The sequence below is a fragment of the Balaenoptera musculus genome, chromosome 6 (genome assembly GCF_009873245.2).
Source record: "Balaenoptera musculus isolate JJ_BM4_2016_0621 chromosome 6, mBalMus1.pri.v3, whole genome shotgun sequence".
Taxonomy (NCBI): domain Eukaryota; kingdom Metazoa; phylum Chordata; class Mammalia; order Artiodactyla; family Balaenopteridae; genus Balaenoptera; species Balaenoptera musculus.
The window spans coordinates 52,026,011-52,045,440 of NC_045790.1; the positions used below are offsets into that span (position 1 = coordinate 52,026,011).

General features: G+C 33.3%; 1 protein-coding gene across 6 annotated transcripts in view; it reads left to right on the plus strand.

Annotated features, from left to right (window-relative positions):
* The window catches only part of ZDHHC21 (zinc finger DHHC-type palmitoyltransferase 21), a 77,249-nt gene that overhangs the window by 47,556 nt on the left and 10,263 nt on the right, over positions 1 to 19,430 (plus strand). For 5 of the 6 annotated variants that reach the window (XM_036855619.1, XM_036855618.1, XM_036855621.1 and 2 more), the window contains 2 exons: positions 6,767 to 6,883; positions 19,201 to 19,244. In XM_036855619.1, coding sequence (XP_036711514.1) covers positions 6,767 to 6,883; positions 19,201 to 19,244 — 161 coding nt within the window. Of the gene's footprint in view, positions 1 to 6,766; positions 6,884 to 15,854; positions 16,004 to 19,200; positions 19,245 to 19,430 lie in introns of those variants that run through there. The other variant, XM_036855622.1, reaches the window with a different exon arrangement.

Here is a 19,430-nt window from a genome sequence, read left to right on the forward strand (position 1 = left end):
AATATAATGATTCACAATTTTTAAAGGCTATACTCCATGTATAGTTATTATAAGATACTGGCTATATTCCCTGTGTTGTACAATACATCCTTGTAGCTTATTTTATACCTAATGGTTTGTACATCTTTTCCCCCTACCCTTATATTGCCCCTTCCCTCTCCCCACTGTAACCACTAGTTTGTTCTCTATATCTGTGAGTCTGCTGCTTTTTTGTTATATTCACTAGTTCGTTGTATTTTTTTAGATTCCACATATAAGTGATATCATACAGTGTTTGTCTTTCTCTGTCTGACTGATTTCACTTAGCATAATGCCCTCCAGTCATCTTAAAGTTTGTCATTTTAGTGGGGATGAGCAGTACTTCGTTGTGTTTTAATTTGCATTTTTCTAACGACTAATGGTATTGAGCCCCTTTTCATATGTTTATCGACCATATGTATAGCCTGTTTGGTGCAGTGTGTCTGTTTATTTTGCATGTTTGGTAGGGGGGTTATTTGACTTTTTTTTTCCTGGTAATTGTAGGGTGTTTTAGATTTGAGTCCTTTTATGATTATGTATGTTGTAAATATCTTCTCTGTAGCTAAATTTTTTACTCTCTTAATGCTATTTTTGATGAACAAAAGTTTTAACTTTACTCCAACTTACCAGTCTTTTCCTTTTTAGTTAGTGCTTTTGGGGTTCAATTTAAGAAGTATTTTTCTATCCTCAAATCATCAATATAATTCTCCTATGTTGTCTTCCAAGTATTATATTTTTTATATTTCCACCCGGAATTGATTTTTATAATGCTTATGAGGTAGGAGTTAGGATTTCATTTTTTTCACAGATGGATATCCAATTGATTTAGCACCATTTATTGAAAAGATAATTCCACTCTGCTCTGCAATACCATCTTTGTCATAAACCAAGAGCCATATATGTGTGTCTCTGTTTCTGCTTTTTTTCCTAGTCCATTAGTCTATCTTTGTGGTTGCACCACACTGTTACAACTGTAGTTTTATAATAAATCTTGCTATCCAGTATAAGAGTGTTTTTCTGCCTTTTTTTTTTTTCATTATTATTGCTCCCATCAGGAGCCTTTTTAGACACTTTCTCTTCTTTTCTCTATGAAATTAAATACTAAGGAATAAGATTTTGTCAGGTAGGATTGATTTGTGGACAGCCACAAATCACTGTAATAGCTGTTTTTTTTTCCTCCAAGAACCAATTTTCTCCCTCCTGGGGGCGATACTACCCTTACTGAGAATGCATGCAGTAGAGGAGATCCTCCTCCTTGTTCTTTTTGTATAGGAGTGGTATGCCATCCTTTGCTTTTGTCTTTTCCAGTGAAATTTAGAAACAGCTTACTCAGCAATTTACAAATCAAAACAAAGTAAAAAACTCCTACCAGTATATAACAGTATATGCTCTACTGGTGGGGGAATTTTATTGGGATTGTATTAATTCTATACATCAGTTTGGTTAGTTGACATCTGTACCTTACTGAGTTTCCTGATCATAAGCATAGTATAGCAGCAAGAAGAAGTTGGAAACATGGGTAGTCCTATCATCATGAGTGAGTAGTTAAAACTTTTCCTGAAAAGAATATTCACACATTTACCAGTGAGTCCTAGGTCTATCATATATGAAAGGTAACAGTAATTCCAGTCTTATGCATACTCTTCAAAACACTAGAAAAAGAGGAAATTCCCCAACTCATTTTATGTGTATAGCATATGTTGGATATATAGCCTATTACGGACAATAAGAGAATGAAAGGAAATTAGTCTGATTATGAACATAGATAAACAACCCCTAAACAAAATTTTAGCAAACTGAATCTGGTCATATATAACCAGCTTGATCAAGTTGAGTTTATCTTAGGAATGAAAGGTTGTTTTTACACTAGAAAATCAGTCAGTATACGTTATCAATTAACAGATTAGGGGAAAAAAACCCAGACGTATGGAGACTGTATGTATTAGTGTGTGAAGACAAAGATAAAATTCAACCTCCATTCATGTTATAAACTCTTAGCAAACTAGAACTAGAGAACTTTTTTAGTGAGATAAAAGGTTCCAAAACAACCAACCAATCAAAAACTACACACAGAACCCAACACAGTAGCTGTAGCATGCTTAATGATGAAATGTTGACCTTTTTCCCTCCAAGTTGAGGGACAAGGTGTTGATGCCTGCTGTGCCCCCATTGCCATTGTTATTAAACATAGTGCTAGGAATTCTGGTCCATGCGGCGAGGCAAGAGGAAGAAAGAGACGGTATCACTGCTGAAATGAAGAAAACCATCATTACTCTTAGATGGTATGATCATGTAAATAACTTATCTGTAGATTCTTTGGAATTTTTAAGAAAGTTTAAGAAGTGTGACTATAAAACAATATTTTTAAAAAATCAGTTTTATTTCTATATGCTAGCAAACAATGCTTTAGACAATGAAATTAACAGCAGAACCATTTATAATAGAATCAAGAAACAGGAATTAAATCTGACTTTAAAAAGCACAAGACCTCTAGGGGAAAATTGTGACTCTTAGTGGAGAGACTATATCATATGTGTGTGTATGTCTGAGTGTGTTGTAACTTGAAATCTAATTTAAAAATTTTTATGGGAATACAAATTACAGTTGACCTTTGAACAATACACATTTGAACTGCGCAGGTCCACTTACATGAGGATATTTTCAGTAGTAAATACTCCAGTAATACACGATCGATGGTTGGTTGAATCCGCTGATGCTGAGGAACCGTGGATACTGAGGGCCTACTATAAGATATATGCAGATTAACCCCCGCCTTGTTCAAGGGTCAACTGTATCTAGAATAACCAATACATTCCTTTTTTTACGTTGAAATATAGTTGATTTACAATATTATGTTATTTTCAGGTATAAAACATAGTGATTCAATATTTTATAGATTATACTCCATTTAAATTTATTATAAAACAAAGGCTGTATTTCCCTGTGCCGTACAATATATCTTTGTTGCTTATCTATTTTATACTTAGTAGTTTGTGTCTCTTAATCCCATACCAAGATATTCTTGAAAAAGAACAAGTTGGGATGAGTTGGCCTAGTAGGTATGGAGAGTTATTACAAAGCCATAGTAACTAAGATGTGCTCACTAGTATGGGGATAAACAAATAAACCAAGAGAACAGGATAGAGAGCCCACATCAGACTCAGGCATGTATGGACACTTGACCTCTGATCCCTGAGGAAAGGACAGCTTTTTAAATAAACCATCCCGGGACAATTGAGTATTCATATAGTAAAAGTAAATTCAGAACCCTATATTTCACAGTGCACAAACATCAATTCCAGGTGGTTTAGTGACCTAAATGTGAAAGGCAAAGCTCTAAAGCTTTTAAAGTCTTTAGAAGGTAATATAGGAGAATGTCATCATTACGTCAGGGTTGGGAAAGATTTCTTAAACAGGAAATAAAAAGCAATAAAAAGATTGTTAAATTGGACTACATTAAAATTAAGAACTTGGGATTATCCAAAGATGCCATAAAGAGAATGAAAAAGTAGACTCAGAGTAGGAAAAGATATTTGTAATATGCAACTGAAATGTAGTATCGAAAATGTCTGAAGAACGAATCAGTAACCTTTCTCTTTAAGGTAGGGATGCGGGAGAGGATGTGATGGGGAAGAAATGCACTGAGGAAAGCGTCTGCATGTTTTCAAATGTTTGCATTCTTTTCTCTAAACTGAACTTATGTTTTATGCATTTATCTATATATAAGCACATTTCTTAACCAAAAAATGGAAAGGAATGAAAACGATAAAGAAATACAGTTACTGTATTAGTTTTCTAGGGCGACATAAAATACCACAGACTAGGGGCATAAACAACAGAAACTCATTTTCTCACAGTTCTGGAGGCTGGAAGTCTAAGATCAGGATGTCAGCAGGTTTGGTTTCTCTGGAGGCTTCTCTCCTGGCCTGCAGATGGCACCTTGTTGCTGTGTCTTCGCATGTGCTTGAGCGTCCGTGGTGTCGCTTTGTGTTTCTGAGTTTCCTCTTCTTATAAGGATACCAGTCAGATTGGATTAATGTCCACCCTAAGAGCCCCATTTTTCTTGATCTCCTCTTTAAAGGCCCTCTCTCCAAATACTCTCACATTCTGAAGTGCTGGGGTGAGGGTGGGGTTAGGGCTTCCACATACGAATTTCTGGAGAGACACAATTCAGCCATAATAACACTGATTATGTCATAAAGATTTGAATAGCAAATGGATGCTTGTGATTTAGATAAAATTTCCCAAGCCAATTTTTGGATTCAAAAAGTGCTAGATCTAAAAAAAAAAATCTAAGAGGTAAAGATGTTGTGCTCTGGAGAAGTATGTTAGATGACTCAAAATATGGATTTAGTACTGATGTTAATTATGTGTGTAAAGTTGGGATGCATTTTTTTGAAAATGTAAGAGTGATAAAAAGCAATTTCTGAATTAATTTACTATTTTACACAAGTACTCTCTAACATAAATGTATACCTAAGTGAATAAATGTAATTTTAAGTAGATCTTTTAGTTTCATCTTATCCCTAACATGTATGAATTCTAGTGGACAAAAAGGCTTTTTAATCTTTTCACTGGGAGAAAAGAGGATGCATTTTATTTGGTCATATATGGCACAGATCTTCCTTGACTTACAGTGGGGTACATCCTGATAAACCCATTCTAGGTTGAAAATATCCAAAGTTGCACCATCTTAAAAGTCGGAAAATTGTAAGGTGAACCGTTGTAAATTGGGAACCATGTGTATTCTTATTAAGGTAAGCTCTACTATGACACAGTATGTGCATTCCTAAAATTTGCCCCACTGTGCAAAATCATGCAATGAAAACCATAGGGCTTATGGCAAAATGAAGACACAACACTCAAAAACTTTGTCAGTGACACTTAAAAGGATTCCTAATAAAAATAGCAGCACAGTTTTATACACGTTAACTAATTAAGAAATACGTAAATACTATAACAAACATTGCACTTTACCTTAGAAGAGACCTGAAATTTTCTTGTGGAAGTGGGCATCAGAAAGGTTGCTTTTTGTGAGTTATTACAAAGTGATGGAAGGAGAGTCATATGAAATTGGAGGGAAACTTGTGATACCAGGTACGGATGAGTGTGGCTCATAACACACATGACAAATTGAGTTAGCCGGTAGATGTTTGGGGGTGTGTGTTTTGTGTATTCCTGTATGGCTTGGTTTAGCTGGGTTAAGTTTTTACTGTTCATCTTGGGTTTCTTGCAGATAAAATCACACATAAACAAACACAAGAGTCTTGCTATGCTCAAATTGTTGCTTAATGTATCAATCATGTTGGAACATATTTGTGTTTTCATACAGCATAATAGCAGAGTTTACTGTACTGAATTTTTCATATCATTCATAGCCCCATCTTTTCCTCTTTACATGTTTGGTAAGGATTTTGCATTAGGCTCTTTTATGTGAAATTTTGAAATAGTCAAAACTAATATGTAACTGTTCCATAATACCTTAAGTGTCTTGGTGAATTTTAAGTTTTCCCTGGCGAATACACTGAGTGGTTTGGGTGTGGACTCAGAGTTTTGCTTAAGTCAGGTGGATGACCACTGTGCCACACAGAAAAGCATCAGTTCTTTTGTTTCAAACAAGATCATTATGTTCGGTGACCCCCCTGTTTCTGGTATTGCTACCAGGGTACCTTTAAGCCTTAACCTGAATCAGTATTAAAAGAGCATGTGGGTGGTTATGTTTTGGGGTCCTTCCCATTCGTTTGTTGCTTTTTATCCACTGTGGCTGTTTTATTCCAAAGCTTAGTAACTACAGGTTTCCAGAAGTCTTTGTTCTTTCACTCTCTCTCCCTCGACTGGAATGTTCTGGCCAGACAAGGGAGAGAGAGTGAAAGAACAGTGAGGGTAAATGAAATGGCTTCTCCTGGTTTTCCTGACCTCCTGCCACAGTTTCTTTGGATCACTTTCAAGACCCTCATTTTCATGCCCTGGGATGGAAAATCAGTTTTCCCTCACAGCGTTTCTGTCTAGGCATTCCTTTATGTTTCTACTGTCCTCTGTGCACACATTCCTGTTAAAGCATATATCACATTGTTTTGGAGTTTTGCAGAGTTGGGCTCTCTCTCTGAATAAACTGCATACTTCTTGAGGGCACAGACCATATCTTTATCCTTTTTACATTTCTACTACATAGCTCAGTGCTTGGCAGTGGTAGTTGAGTGAGTGGATGGATGAATGAATGAGTTGGTCTTGAAGAGAGCTGTTCATGTGACCCTATTATTTGTGTTACCCCCTCATTTTGACTAAAATACATAATCTCTAGGTATCTTGGCCACTTGAACTTTAATATTATGAATCAGACTTGTGCATTCAAGCTTTTTAGCAGTACCATAATAAAATTTCCTTTTGTTGAACCAGAGATTGTACACCATCTGTTTTGTTTTTGTTTTTTGATTTTTGGAGGGTTTTTTTGTTTTGTTTTTGCTCCAAATAGTAAATGAGCATGGCTAATTTGCAACTTTAGGATTGAGGGTTTTTTTGGACAATAGAGTGGTAAAATCCCATTTTTCAGCTTGCTACTATGAATTAAAAACAATTATTTTTGAAATTTTCAAATATTTATATACTTATTAAGTGGAATAAACTAAAAAATGGGGAGAGTAGTTCTTTTAAGATAATAAGGGAAAATGTTATGGCTCAATTCTTGCTTATTATTGCAACTGTAGGTAATTTTTGAATTGTTTTTAAGATTTTCTTTCTCTTCTTATAGGACCTCTTTGTTGTTAGACATGAATTGGCCATAATGAGACTAGCTGCCTTTATGGGCGTTACAATGTTAGTTGGAATAACTGGACTCTTTTATACTCAACTAATTGGCATCATCACAGTAAGTATGTTTTTAATGTAAAGTAATGTATTTGTGAACATATTCCCTAATTACGAACTTAATTCTAAAAAGTTACAGGAAGTTTAGAAATTAAAGAAGAAACTTATCCGTAGTCATTTATGTATTTCCATTTCCGTATGCCTGTGTAATTTTAAAGTAGTTATAATCAGTGTACAGAGTGTACATATAATTTTGTATCCTGCTTTTAAAAATTAGATTAAAGTATTTTTATATGGCTACAGACATCATGTTTATAGTTTTTAATATTTGGATATACTGTTCAGTGAACATACCATATTTTAATTAATCATTTTTCTGTTGATCAGCATCTACTATGCAATCTTTTTTTTCTATATTACAAATAGTTCTTTGGACATCTCTTTTTCCTCTTTAAACTACTAACTTAAGGTAAATTCCAGAAAATGGAATGTTGCTGGTAGAAACATTTTATTAGTAATTAACGGGTTTTTATTTTTTTGCATGTATTTATTAGCCAAAGTGGATTTGTCACAACAGAAAAGATTTTAAAAATGAGAAAAATAACATTGGTTAAGGATTTAAAAGTTTGGAAATACACTGCATTGCAGAAGATGCAGAGTAAATAGGCTTTTTTGTATGTTGTTGGTGGGGGTATAAATTAGTATAAACTTTTTGAAGGGCAAATTGTCAATGTCTATCAAAATTTTAAATTCACAACCCTTTTGACCAACCTCTAGATACTGTTTTTTCACATGTGTGTAAATAAGTGTGTATATTAAAAAAGATCTTCATTGTTATATTGATATATATACAGTGTATGAAAACTTAAGTGTCTACAAGACTATATTCAGTGAAAAAAAATGTAAGAAAATGCATCAAAACTTACTGTAAAGCAACAGTAATCAAGAAAGTGTTGTACTGGCATAAGGATAGATGAAATAGAATTGAGAGTCCAGAAATATACACGTATATCTATGGTCAATCAGGTTTTCAGCAAGAGTAGCAAGACTATTCAATAGGGGAAAGAAAAGTCTTTTCAACAAATACTGCTGGGACAGCTAGGTATCCACATGCAGAAGAATGAAGTTGGGCCCTTACCTCATACCATATATGTAAATTAACTCAAAATGGATCATAGACCTAAATATAAGATCTAAAATTATAAAACTCCTAGAAGAAAACATAGGATTAGGCAATAGTAAATCTTAGACTAGGAAATAATATCCTAGATATGAAACCAAAAGTGTAAATAAAGAAAGAAAAAAAAAGATAATTTGGACTTACTCAAAACTGTAAACTTTTGCACTTCAAAGGATGCTATCAAGAAAATGAAAGGACAGCTCACAGAATGGGAGACAATATTTGCTAATTGTGTATCTGATAAGGGACTTGTATCTAGAATAGATAAAGAACTCTTAAACTCAGTAATAAGAAGGCAACCTAATTAAAGCATGGGGATAGGATCTGAATGGACATTTCTTCCAAGAAGATACAAATGGACAATAAATGCTACATGAAAAGATGCTCAACATCACTAGTCATCAGGGAAATGAAAATCAAAACCATAATTAGGTATCACTTCTCATGCACACTAGGAGGCTATAATAAAAAAAGATAATAAAGGTTGGTGAGGATGCAGAGGAAGCAGAACCCTCATGCACTACTAGTGGGAATGTAAAATGGTGCAGATACTTTACAAAATAGTCTGACCATTCTGTAAATAAACATGAGTTATGTTTTGATTCAGCAATTCCACGCCTAGGTATGTACCTAAGAGAAATGAAATGTATGTTCACATAAAAATTTGTACATGAATATTTATAGCAGCATTAGTCATAATAGACCAGAACTCTCAGCAATCCAGATATCTATCAGCTGGTGAATGGATATATACAAAATGTGGTATATATCCATAAAATGGAATATTATTTGGTCATAAAAAGAAGTGAAGTACTGATGCATGCAACACCATGGATGAACCTTGAGAGCATTATGCTAAGTGAAAGAAACCAGTCACAAAAGGTCACATATTTGTATGATTCCATTTATATGATATGTCCAGAATAGGCAAGTCTATAGAGACAAAGTAGATTAGTGGTTGTGTAGGGTTGGGGAGCTAGTGGGGGCTGGAGATAATGGCTAAAGGGTACAGGGTTTCTTTCATAGGGTGATGAACATGTTCTAAAATTGATTGTGGTGATGGTTGTATGACTCTGTGAACATGCTAAAAAACCATTGAATTGTATACTTTAAATGGGTGAATTTTATGGTATATGAATTATATGTCAATAAAGCTGTTATCAAAAAAAGAATATTTCTAGCATAAATTAAATGTTAATTTTATTCATTTGTTCACATTCATTCATTTATTTATTCATTTTGTATATGGTTTGTTGATGTCCTTTGTCTGTTTTCTATTCAGGTGTTCTTTTCTCTTATGGTTTAATAAGAAATGTTAATAAAAACATTAACTTTCAAAAAAAAGAAATAATGCGGAGGTAACTATTTCTCTATCCCTGTATCTATATGCAAAGACTATCTATGGAAAGACACACGAGATACTAGTAATGGTACTGGCCTCTGAAGAAAACTGGAAGAATGCAGTCAGAAATGGAAGGAAAACATATTTATTGTGTAACCATTGTTTTAATATTTTGCAAGGTACTCATAATAACCTTTCCCCTCTAGATTTTATAGGAAGAATTTTAAACACACAGGAAATTTTAAAGAATTTTACAGTGACTCCTCAACCACAATTAACATTTTAGAGTATTTGCTTTATCTCACTCCAAATTGTCCATCAATCCGTTATATGTTGTAATATATATCAAAGTAATTTGCAGCATCAGATAGTTTACCACACAAATCATTAACTGGGGCTCAGTGCTTGTTTATGTTTTTTCCTTTGAGGCAAATTTTACATACAATGAAAGGCATAAATGCACACATGTACAACCCAAACCCCTTTCACATTAGAGAATATTACCATCACCCTAGAAAGTTCCCTCATGCCTCATATCAGTCAATCCATATCCTCTGCAGAGGCAGCAGTGATCTGTTGTTTTTTTTCCCACCCATCACAGATTAGTATTGGTTATAGAATTTCATATGTACCCATTAATATGTCTTCTTTCTTTCAATATAATGTTTTTTTGATTCATCCATGTTGTTGCAGGTATTGATAATTTCTTTTTATTGCTGAGTAGTATTCCATTGTATGACTATACCACAGTTTGTTTATCCATTCTATTAAAAGACAGCTGGTCTGGTTCCAGATTTTGGTAATTATGAATAAAAATGCTGTGAACATTCTTGTTCAAGTCTTTTTGTGGAAACATGTTTTCCTTTTCTTGGGTGAATACCTAGGAGAAGAATTGCTGGTCACTTAAGACAGGTTTATCTTTTATTTCATAAGAAACTGCCAGGCCTTTTCCCCAAGGAACTGTGTCATTTTGCACTCTCACCGACAATGTATGAGAATTCTGGTTGCTCCGCATCCTCATCAACATTTATTGTTGTCAGTCATTTTAATTGCAGCTGTTCTAGTAGGTTTTAATAGTATCTGGTTGTTTTAATTTGCATTTCCTTGATGACTAATGATATTGAACACTTCTTCATGTGCTTATTGGACATTCATGGATTGTATAATGTCTGTTTAAATATGTTTTTATTATTATTCAGTGGCTTGAAATGTTTTCTAATATCTCTTGTGATTTATCTAATGATGATGATAAATAACATGATGTTAATCACATTCCTGTGGACGAGAATAGGTCTTCCCCTAACATCTTTTTTCTCTGCTTTTAGACTCATTCATAATTACTTTATAGCCTATTCATAAGTCAAGTCTAAATTGCCAGGTTATGCTTGCATTTTTGAATTTCCGCTTTTGAATTTGCCCAAATCATTGGTATATATTTATATTTCCTGGAATGAAGTTTCTTTGGTTTCCCCCAATGTCTTATGATTAATGACTGGAAATGGACATTTGAGAGTGTTGCTGTTAAGATTACAGGTTACTTCTGAGAGCCGTCAGAGGTCTATAGCTGAGGCTAGCAGTTTCCTTCTCACCTAAGCAGAAAGTGGGGTTTGGCAGCAAAGGCTTCAAGATATTTTAAGAATTCCTATTCTCAAATTTTAGTATTCACTTCTGAGTTGGACATAAAGTTATTTATAGTATTTGCTGGTTTGTAAAGGGTATATAGTATCAGGTTCCTTTCTGACTATTCCGTACTACCAGTATGTTAATATTAATTTTCAAATTGCATGATTTTCTCTTTTGCTATAATATTGAACAACATTTCGCCATTTTAAGATAGGGAGATTGGTTCTGATGTTGTGATATTTCTAAAACTGAGTAGAAACCACATTTGTTAAATAATGCTCTCTCCCCAAGTCTCATCTCTTTCTGTATACATTTAGTACCCTCCCAGAACACTCTGTGCTAGACAGGTCTCATGCCTTTGGAAATTATACATTTGTGAAACATTTAAAAAGGAATGCAAGCATTAAGGGAGAAAATATATTACATTTGTTAGTCCAACTTTTAGGCACTGTACTTCCTCTTGAATCTAAGTACTTAAAAAAATTACAGTAAATTTCAATTCCATTTACCTGGGCTTTCATAGTGAACTTCAAGTACCACTCCTTTTGAATGAAAAAAACATTTTTTTAAAGGTTTCCAGAATTCACTCCTCCCCACATTGATTTAAGGTTCTTTAGGGCTTAATTATTTGAAGTTGTTATGCATTCAGTATTTAATTTTAAATCTAATGAATTATTAGTATTTAAAAATAGTATTTAATATTAAAAATTTAAAATATAGATTTTGCTTCCTTTCTTTATAAAATATGCTTGCTGTTTCACTTTATGAAAAAATTAATACTGCCTACAGGATATTTCACATCTGGACATGTTTTTGTCATAATCTGAATCCATGGATCTCTCTTTACAGTGTGAAAGAAGTGACGAATTTGTCAGTTAGCATAAGAAAGAAAAGGGGGAGGAAGAATCACAGTAAATTTAATTACTTCATTGATGTCTTCCTCCTTCCCCTACTCCTGCACCCCAAAGACCAAGAGGCATTTTGGGAAAACACTGGTGGGAGTATCATTTCATTATAGAAACTATGTAATTACATAGCTTGAATATAGGCCTGTTAGACAACAAACAAACAAAACAAGTGCTATCTCTATTTAGGTTTAGGTTGAGGTTTTGAGGAAGCAGTGTATTAATTTTCAGTAATTTTTCCCCATTATTTGTTCTTACTTGGAAAAATCATTTCTCTCCTGTATAAGAGGAAAAATCCCATCTTATTGATAGTAGAAGGTAACAGGATAATCATAGTAATGATAATCTGATGTCATTTTAGACCTAGTAAGAGCAGATTATCTGTGACCCAGATAAAATAATTAGAAATTACTTAAATTTAAAAACAGTGGATTTCTAATCCCATTTCCAAGGTTAAAAGATCTCAACACAACCCGATGTTTCTATGGAACAGACTAATCTTAAACCCAATTTTAAAGGATTACCTTCGATTATTTTTAGATTTAATTTTAAACAAGATTTAACTATATATGCTTGTTCCTTTTTACTAAAATTAATATTGAAGTTAAAGTGTTTTCACGGTCTGCTTTGAAGCATTCTTTGTTTAGTTAGGGAACAGATTATTCTAATTATTCCTTACTTAGACCGTTTAGCCTTTTTGTTTGTTTGTTTCTGAGTGAAATGGATAGTGATGTTGTCATTATTGTAATTGATGTCAGAATTTCTTATTGAGCAGTAGTTCACACACAGCCAAGAATAATGTCCATTCTGATGAGCACCAGCACTAAGAGTGCTGGGTGATTGTATTAGTCATGTTTTCAGTTGCTGGGCTTGGAGAGAGTTAATCAAGAAGCTCTGTAACAGCTGGTACAGCGCCTTCTGGTGAGGGTCTGACAGTGAGCTATTGTATACCATGACACTGCTCTGACAGTTTATCTAAATTTTGTATACAAGCATTTTTGTTTTCAGGGCACCGTGGAGTTTGTGTAAAAGCTTAAGCTTTTGATGGCGTCTCTGGAGCTTAGTGCTTTTCTCAGTTGTTGGTGAGATTGAGGGTGGGGTGGGGAAGATACATTTAGTTGCAATTTTGTAAAAGGCTTTAAATTGTCAAAGAAAAAATTGAGCTTTTTATATTTGGTCTCACAGGTAACTATTGTTGGACGCTACTTGAATTACTAAAGATAGCTTAAAGCAAAGCTTTTCAAAATAAAGGGAGAAAATGTTTTCCCCCCTAAATACTGGCTCATGATTACCTAAATAAATATAGACAGAATCACAGATGCAGGAGTGACTTAATTTTAACTTGATTATGTTATACAGTGAAAAGTATCTTGTGTTCAAAATGTTAAATTAGTTTAAATGGGATTATCTATTAAATAGCATTCTTATTAATCAGATGATTAGTGGACTTACCTGCCTTTTAACATGTACCCAGAAATGTAGTCCTGAGATTATTAATCCTTATAATGAAATTTTGCTCAGTATCCCCCGAATCAGTGTGGTGAATTAACAGCATTCTGTATAGTCTCTGTACAAATTATGTTTGGTTTACTCAACTCCAAATCAGCATTGCAAATATGGAAATCGTTGCTAATTATGCTGAACCCAGCTCACTTACATTTCTGTAAAGGGAGCTCTGTACAGCATTTTGTTTTCCTTTCTGAATTATGTTTTCATTTAATAAAAACAAAGTATATTTTTAATACAGTATTTCTAATTATAATATTACGGGCAGTGTCTTCTCTGTAGCTTTTTTAAAACCTAGAAAAATCATTAAAATTTTAAATTGTTACTTCTTATATGATTTTAATGTCATATTCTAATATTGGCTATAATATTTCTTTGAATTTTGGATACAGTAGAGAACTTTATAGAAACTAGGTTCCCCCTCGCCAAGGAATTAGTTTAAATACATACTGTGTTACATTGCATAGTAATAGAAAAGCTTTCTTTCTAAAAATTCCTGCTAGCATCTGAATTATTATGTGTGGAATTGGAGTGCTCTTTAGCATAAACGTGTTCCTATGTGAAAATGTATTTATATTGCATCCTCTCTCTTTACTCAATGTAATAAACTTCTTGAAAGTAATTTAAAACAACTTAAATCTATTTCTATAGATTTTTTTCAATAGGAATAGTGCATTTTAATTTTCTTAAAGTATGATGAATAGCTTGAGTGATTAAATAGATGCTTTTTTTTTTGGTAAGGAAGCTAAACATTTATGAGTTGTACTTGCTGTTTTTCCCATTTTATTGTTCATGTTCTGAATCCACGTGAATTTTTAATCTGAATTTACAACATTATAGGATTGGAGAAAACAGTGAATTTTATATTTATAGTTAACTTTTAGATCTTTTTTCACAGTGATTCATATGCTTCTCTCTGTCACAGTCTATCACTATATTAATTACTTCTAAAGTTCCAGCCAAAGGGGCACATTAGCCCATCTTACTTCTACTGATAACCAAAAATCTTATGAAAGTATAGTTTTTTACTAAAAATGTAAGAGTAGTTGACCTTGATTTGATTGTTGATTGCAAACGTAAGTTTTCAGCTGTTTCTAAATAGTGTATGGCTTATTTATATATGTTATTGTATATAATCCTCCTCTCTCACATCCTCGGTATATTCCTGTATAATTATTTCTTGTATGTTTAACTACTTTCACTAGACTGTAAGCTCCTTGTTGCTAAGGACTGTGTCATAATATGTACTTAGTAAATTTTTGATAGACAATAAAAGAGTAAATGAATCATGGTTTTTGTACTTAGTACTTATTTTTTCAACTAGATTATAAGCCCCTTGTGGACATTGGATTTTATCTGTGTAGTCTCCTACAGTCCATGTCATTTTATCTTTGATTATAAAAACCACTTTTTTGTTTAAACATAAATTTTTCTAGTTACATTCTAATGTAATTAAGATATCTCCAAGCCCTACAATAAAAGCTTAGGCCTGTCATTTATTGAGGAGTTATTAAGGGCTGTAACATATTAACTCATTTAATTTCTACAAAAACCTCTGAGGTAAATAGTAGTATTTGAAAATTGAGATACAGAATTTTAGTAACTTTCTTAAGGTTTTATACAGCCAGAAAATGGCTTGATGAAGAGGAGTATGGGAATTATGTTGGAAAGAAATGTTTTAAGTGGCTATAAAAGTAACATCTACTGCCTTCTCAGTTTGGTTTCATGATTGATTAAATGTCTATGTTAACTTAAGATCTCTAATAAAAGATGTAGCTGGTCCTTTGTTGGAGATGGATGCTTATGAACCATTTATTTTAAGTGAGTAATATAGTAGTGAGTTCTGGCTTCAAAGGAGGAGAGAGAGCTAAGGTTAACAGAAAGTTTTCTCTCTTTGGATTGAAAAAAATTAAAGATAAGGAATCATGTTATTTCTGTCCGTGTTCAATTAGTTTAGTGCTGCAAACATATATTGAGTACCCACTTTGAATAATTTGTGCTCTTCCGTGCTATGAAAGATACAAAGTTAAATGAGTTGCTCTCTGTATGTTGAGCAGAAATGCTAGGAAGTCAAGCAAAAGTCTATTTTAGAATTAGCAGAAATCAGTAGTAGGCAAAACAGGTATATAATCTCTAGTTATGATCAACTTTCCTTAATAGTGTTTTTTACTCCAGGTTAAATCAGCAGAGTCATTGAATCAGGTATGTGCAGTAGAGTTAAAAGCATCAACAAGACCTATGATAAGACTAAAGAGTGCAGGCGATCCTTGAGGTTAGATTGAACTGTCTTCAAGGAGACTTTCTGATAGAATGTTCTTACTTTCCTCAGATCTTCAGTTTGACAGATCTGGGACCTCCATTTTGAAAATGTTTCCAGGGTTAATCAGGCCCAGAAGCAGTGACTCTACTTCTAGACTCAAAAGTGATAGTCATATAAACCAGGTTGACTATTTATTCCCTTATGTATGATTGTCAGGTACCAAAGGACTCTGCAGTACATTCTTTCTCCTGTACAACAACATATATGGCAAAGTGTTGCTTTGTGAGAATGAACTCAAAGCAGAATGAGTTAGTTGGATGGATTGTATCATCAAGCTGTCTATTCCAAGAGGACTAGATTCTCAGGTCTGTTAACCAGGAAACGTCTGGTGATAAATTCTTGCTCTTTGCCTCTCACCTCCCCCCACCTCAATTTTTCCAATAGGCAATAAATACCTCCCTCTCCCTTCCTATTAGAAACTTTTTTTTCCATTCCAGTTATAATCTTATTAGTTGAGATACAGTTTTCTTTTAAGTCAAACATATTTCCTTAGACTGAACCTGAGAGATCATTTCTTAGAGTAAGATGAGCCATCTGGAGAAGATAAAGTATAGTTGGTAAAATACTTGAGCCCTATATTTCTGTAAGTCTTTCTTGTTTCTAGTTTATTCTTTTTTTTTAGAAGATAAACTTCCGGTTTTTAAAATAGGAAAGCATTCTCATTTATCTCAGTTATCTCTTCTGCAGACTGGCAGAAGTCTTGGATATTTTGATCATTAGACCATAATCAAGACATAAATATTTCTTTGGGAATAAGGTATTTTGATTGTAGATAACACTATAAAAATGTGTTTCTTATCATTCCTTGAAGAGTGAGTTTTTCTAGATAGCTGTTTTACATATAACTAAGAATTTATAAAATATACTCCGTGAAGATAGCAATTACCTTTTTGGTCATTTTTGTGATAGTCACTAAAGGTATTGAGTCTTATGTTGAATGGAATTAGCTGCACTAAAATCTATTTTAAATATTTTTAGTTTTTTTTTTAATGTGTGAAATATTCCACAATTCCCTGCTTAATAAAACAAAACAAAAAGTTTATTAAACCTAGTTCGGCACTTGGAAATAACTTATGGTTGTCAATATTCCTGCCAGTAGTAACCTCTGTTCTCTTCTAGTTTGCTGTTTCTATTGTGCATATAAATACTATAGCATGATAACTTGTGTTGCCCTGAGTATGCTGTATAAATGCCAGTGCAAAAACTTTGTGACATGTTTGGCTGTTCTTTTTTCTTATAATAGTACTCTGGATAGCTGAGAGATAAGCATTTGCCATTTCTAGCGGGAAAAAATAGTCTTTTTTGGCTAGCCTCACAAATCCTGTTCATAAAGTCATGGTAAACATCACATCCTTTGATTGAATGACAATCTGTTTATGATGACTTGAAAGGTAGTGTTCCTCGTATTTCTTGAACCAGATTCTAGAAAGATGTCAAAAGCACTTGAAAATAAGAGCTTTTCCCATATGAAGCCTAAATTCAAAGTCCTTAAAATTGATTATTTTATTGTCACAAATGCATTCCTCAAAGTTATAATCGAGTTGTAAGTTTCTGCACAGTAAAAATATCCTGTAACATTAGCTAGTTCTAGTAGTCTAACCTTGTAATTGCCTTCCTTATCCTGAAATAGTTTCCACTTTTAAGTGTTATCTACACCTGCAATTTGGGGCCATGTATATACCTTTCCTGATAACACTTTTAAATTTCTTTCCTGTCTTTTCCTTTGTATTTTTGCGCAAGCTATCTTAATTGTTTTGGAATAACCTGTCACCATCAGTTCTAAGAAACCATTTAAATTACTTCCTTCACTTTTTTTTCTGATATGGAACCAGAATCCCAGCTTTCCTCTAAGTCTTTAATAAATTTTTTTATGTATTTGCAGACTGTGTTTTCACAAAGTAAAACATTATTTTAAGGAAATTATGCAACAGAACCGGGAAAGGTTAATTATAAATAGAATTGTCATTGGAAACCATGAATTTCAGAAAATGCTAGGAAATTAGTGAATATAGAGTGACTAATCTATAGCCTCCTCACAGATTCCTGGGAAATCTGGAAATGAAACTCTGTTATTAGTTACTAGTCACCTAAAAAATGATAGATTTGTTTTCCTTTATGTGGGCCAACTGTAGTTAGACAACTGTTCATACATAGAATTTAATGTTCTGAGCCACTCGTGTAACTTCTTTAAAGAGTTTTTTGAAGTAAAGGTGCTTTTCAGTAGTATTATTGGAAGAGAGTTCTATAGCTAAAGAAGTTCTTGCAATTGGAGTTGCAGCCACAGATATTTGCATGAATAGTACTGCTTAATAACTGCCGTCCACCTGCTATATCTGAGGAAGCTAATAAAGGAAAGGATAAAAGGAGGAAGACTTTTTTGTATATTTAAAAGAATATATTTTCTTTTGTACTACTTAACAGTATATTTAAAATGTAAATATGTATCTAAAATAAGATTATATAATTTGTGTTTTGATTATTTGGATATTCCTTATCATCACTGTTTCTCAGTCTAATGATAGGTCTTCCATTAACATGAATTAGACCAGCATGCCTAGAAGCTTTCTTCTCTTTATTGAGTTGTTTTTCTTATATATTTGTGTTAACAGCTTTATAGAAAACACATAATGAGAAATTGCATTATTATGAAGGGACTGGTTTTTCTCTTGAAAAAAACAGAAAACAGTTTTTTACCAAAGAACACTAATCAGTTAGCTTTCCTTTTCAGAGTAATAAATGTTGTACTACGGCAAATGCATACATTGCCTTGTTGAATTTGGCTCTGTTTACAGAAATCCATAGCCAGTAGCGCTCTTTGGCTCTTGACAGTTTTCTGTTCAATAGTGTCTTTCATTTATCATTTTGGTATTTATTTTTTAATGCATATTTAATGACAGTTGAATTAAATATAGACTTTTAAAAGAATTATCAAGAAGGCAAGTGTAATAAAAGGTTATTTTTTAATGAAGTGAGACTCCTACAATTTGGGGGGGTTGTAATTGAATAAATTGTTTTTTTTTAGCACAAAGTAATGTTGATTCTGTTTTTCCAAGGGAATTTCAGCAATGTACATAGATAATTTAAAATTCTTTTTTTTTAACTTCTTTATTGAAGTATAATTGCTTTACAATGGTATGTTAGTTTCTGCTTTATAACAAAGTGAATCAGCTGTATGTATACATATATCCCCATATCCCCTCCCTCTTGCGTCTCCCTCCCACCCTCCCTATCCCACCCCTCTAGGTGGTCACAAAGCACCGAGCTGATCTCCCTGTGCTATGCGACTGCTTCCCACTAGCTATCTATTTTACATTTTTGGTAGTGTATATCTGTCCTTATATACACTACCACTCTCTCACTTTGTCCCAGCTTACTACCCATATATAAACTGTTTATATCTTTAGAATATTCTCAGAATATGATTAAAAACATCATGAAATAGATATAGAATCAAGCCTTGATAACTGTTATATCTGAGTGTTTTTTATTTGATTTTTAATAGGATACAACATCTATTGAAAAGATGTCAAACTGTTGTGAAGAAATGTAAGTATAAAAGTGAAGTCTGTAGTGTTCTTATTTAAAAATGCAAACAACTGGTTACATTTGAAAAATGTGTGCATGTAATGGAAAGATAATATAATGATGGCTTTTTCTTGGTGCCTTTTCTAAGACCTGAGCTAGCAAGCATAACCCAGTCTTACAGTAGGGATAGGGGTCTTCTAGCCGTGA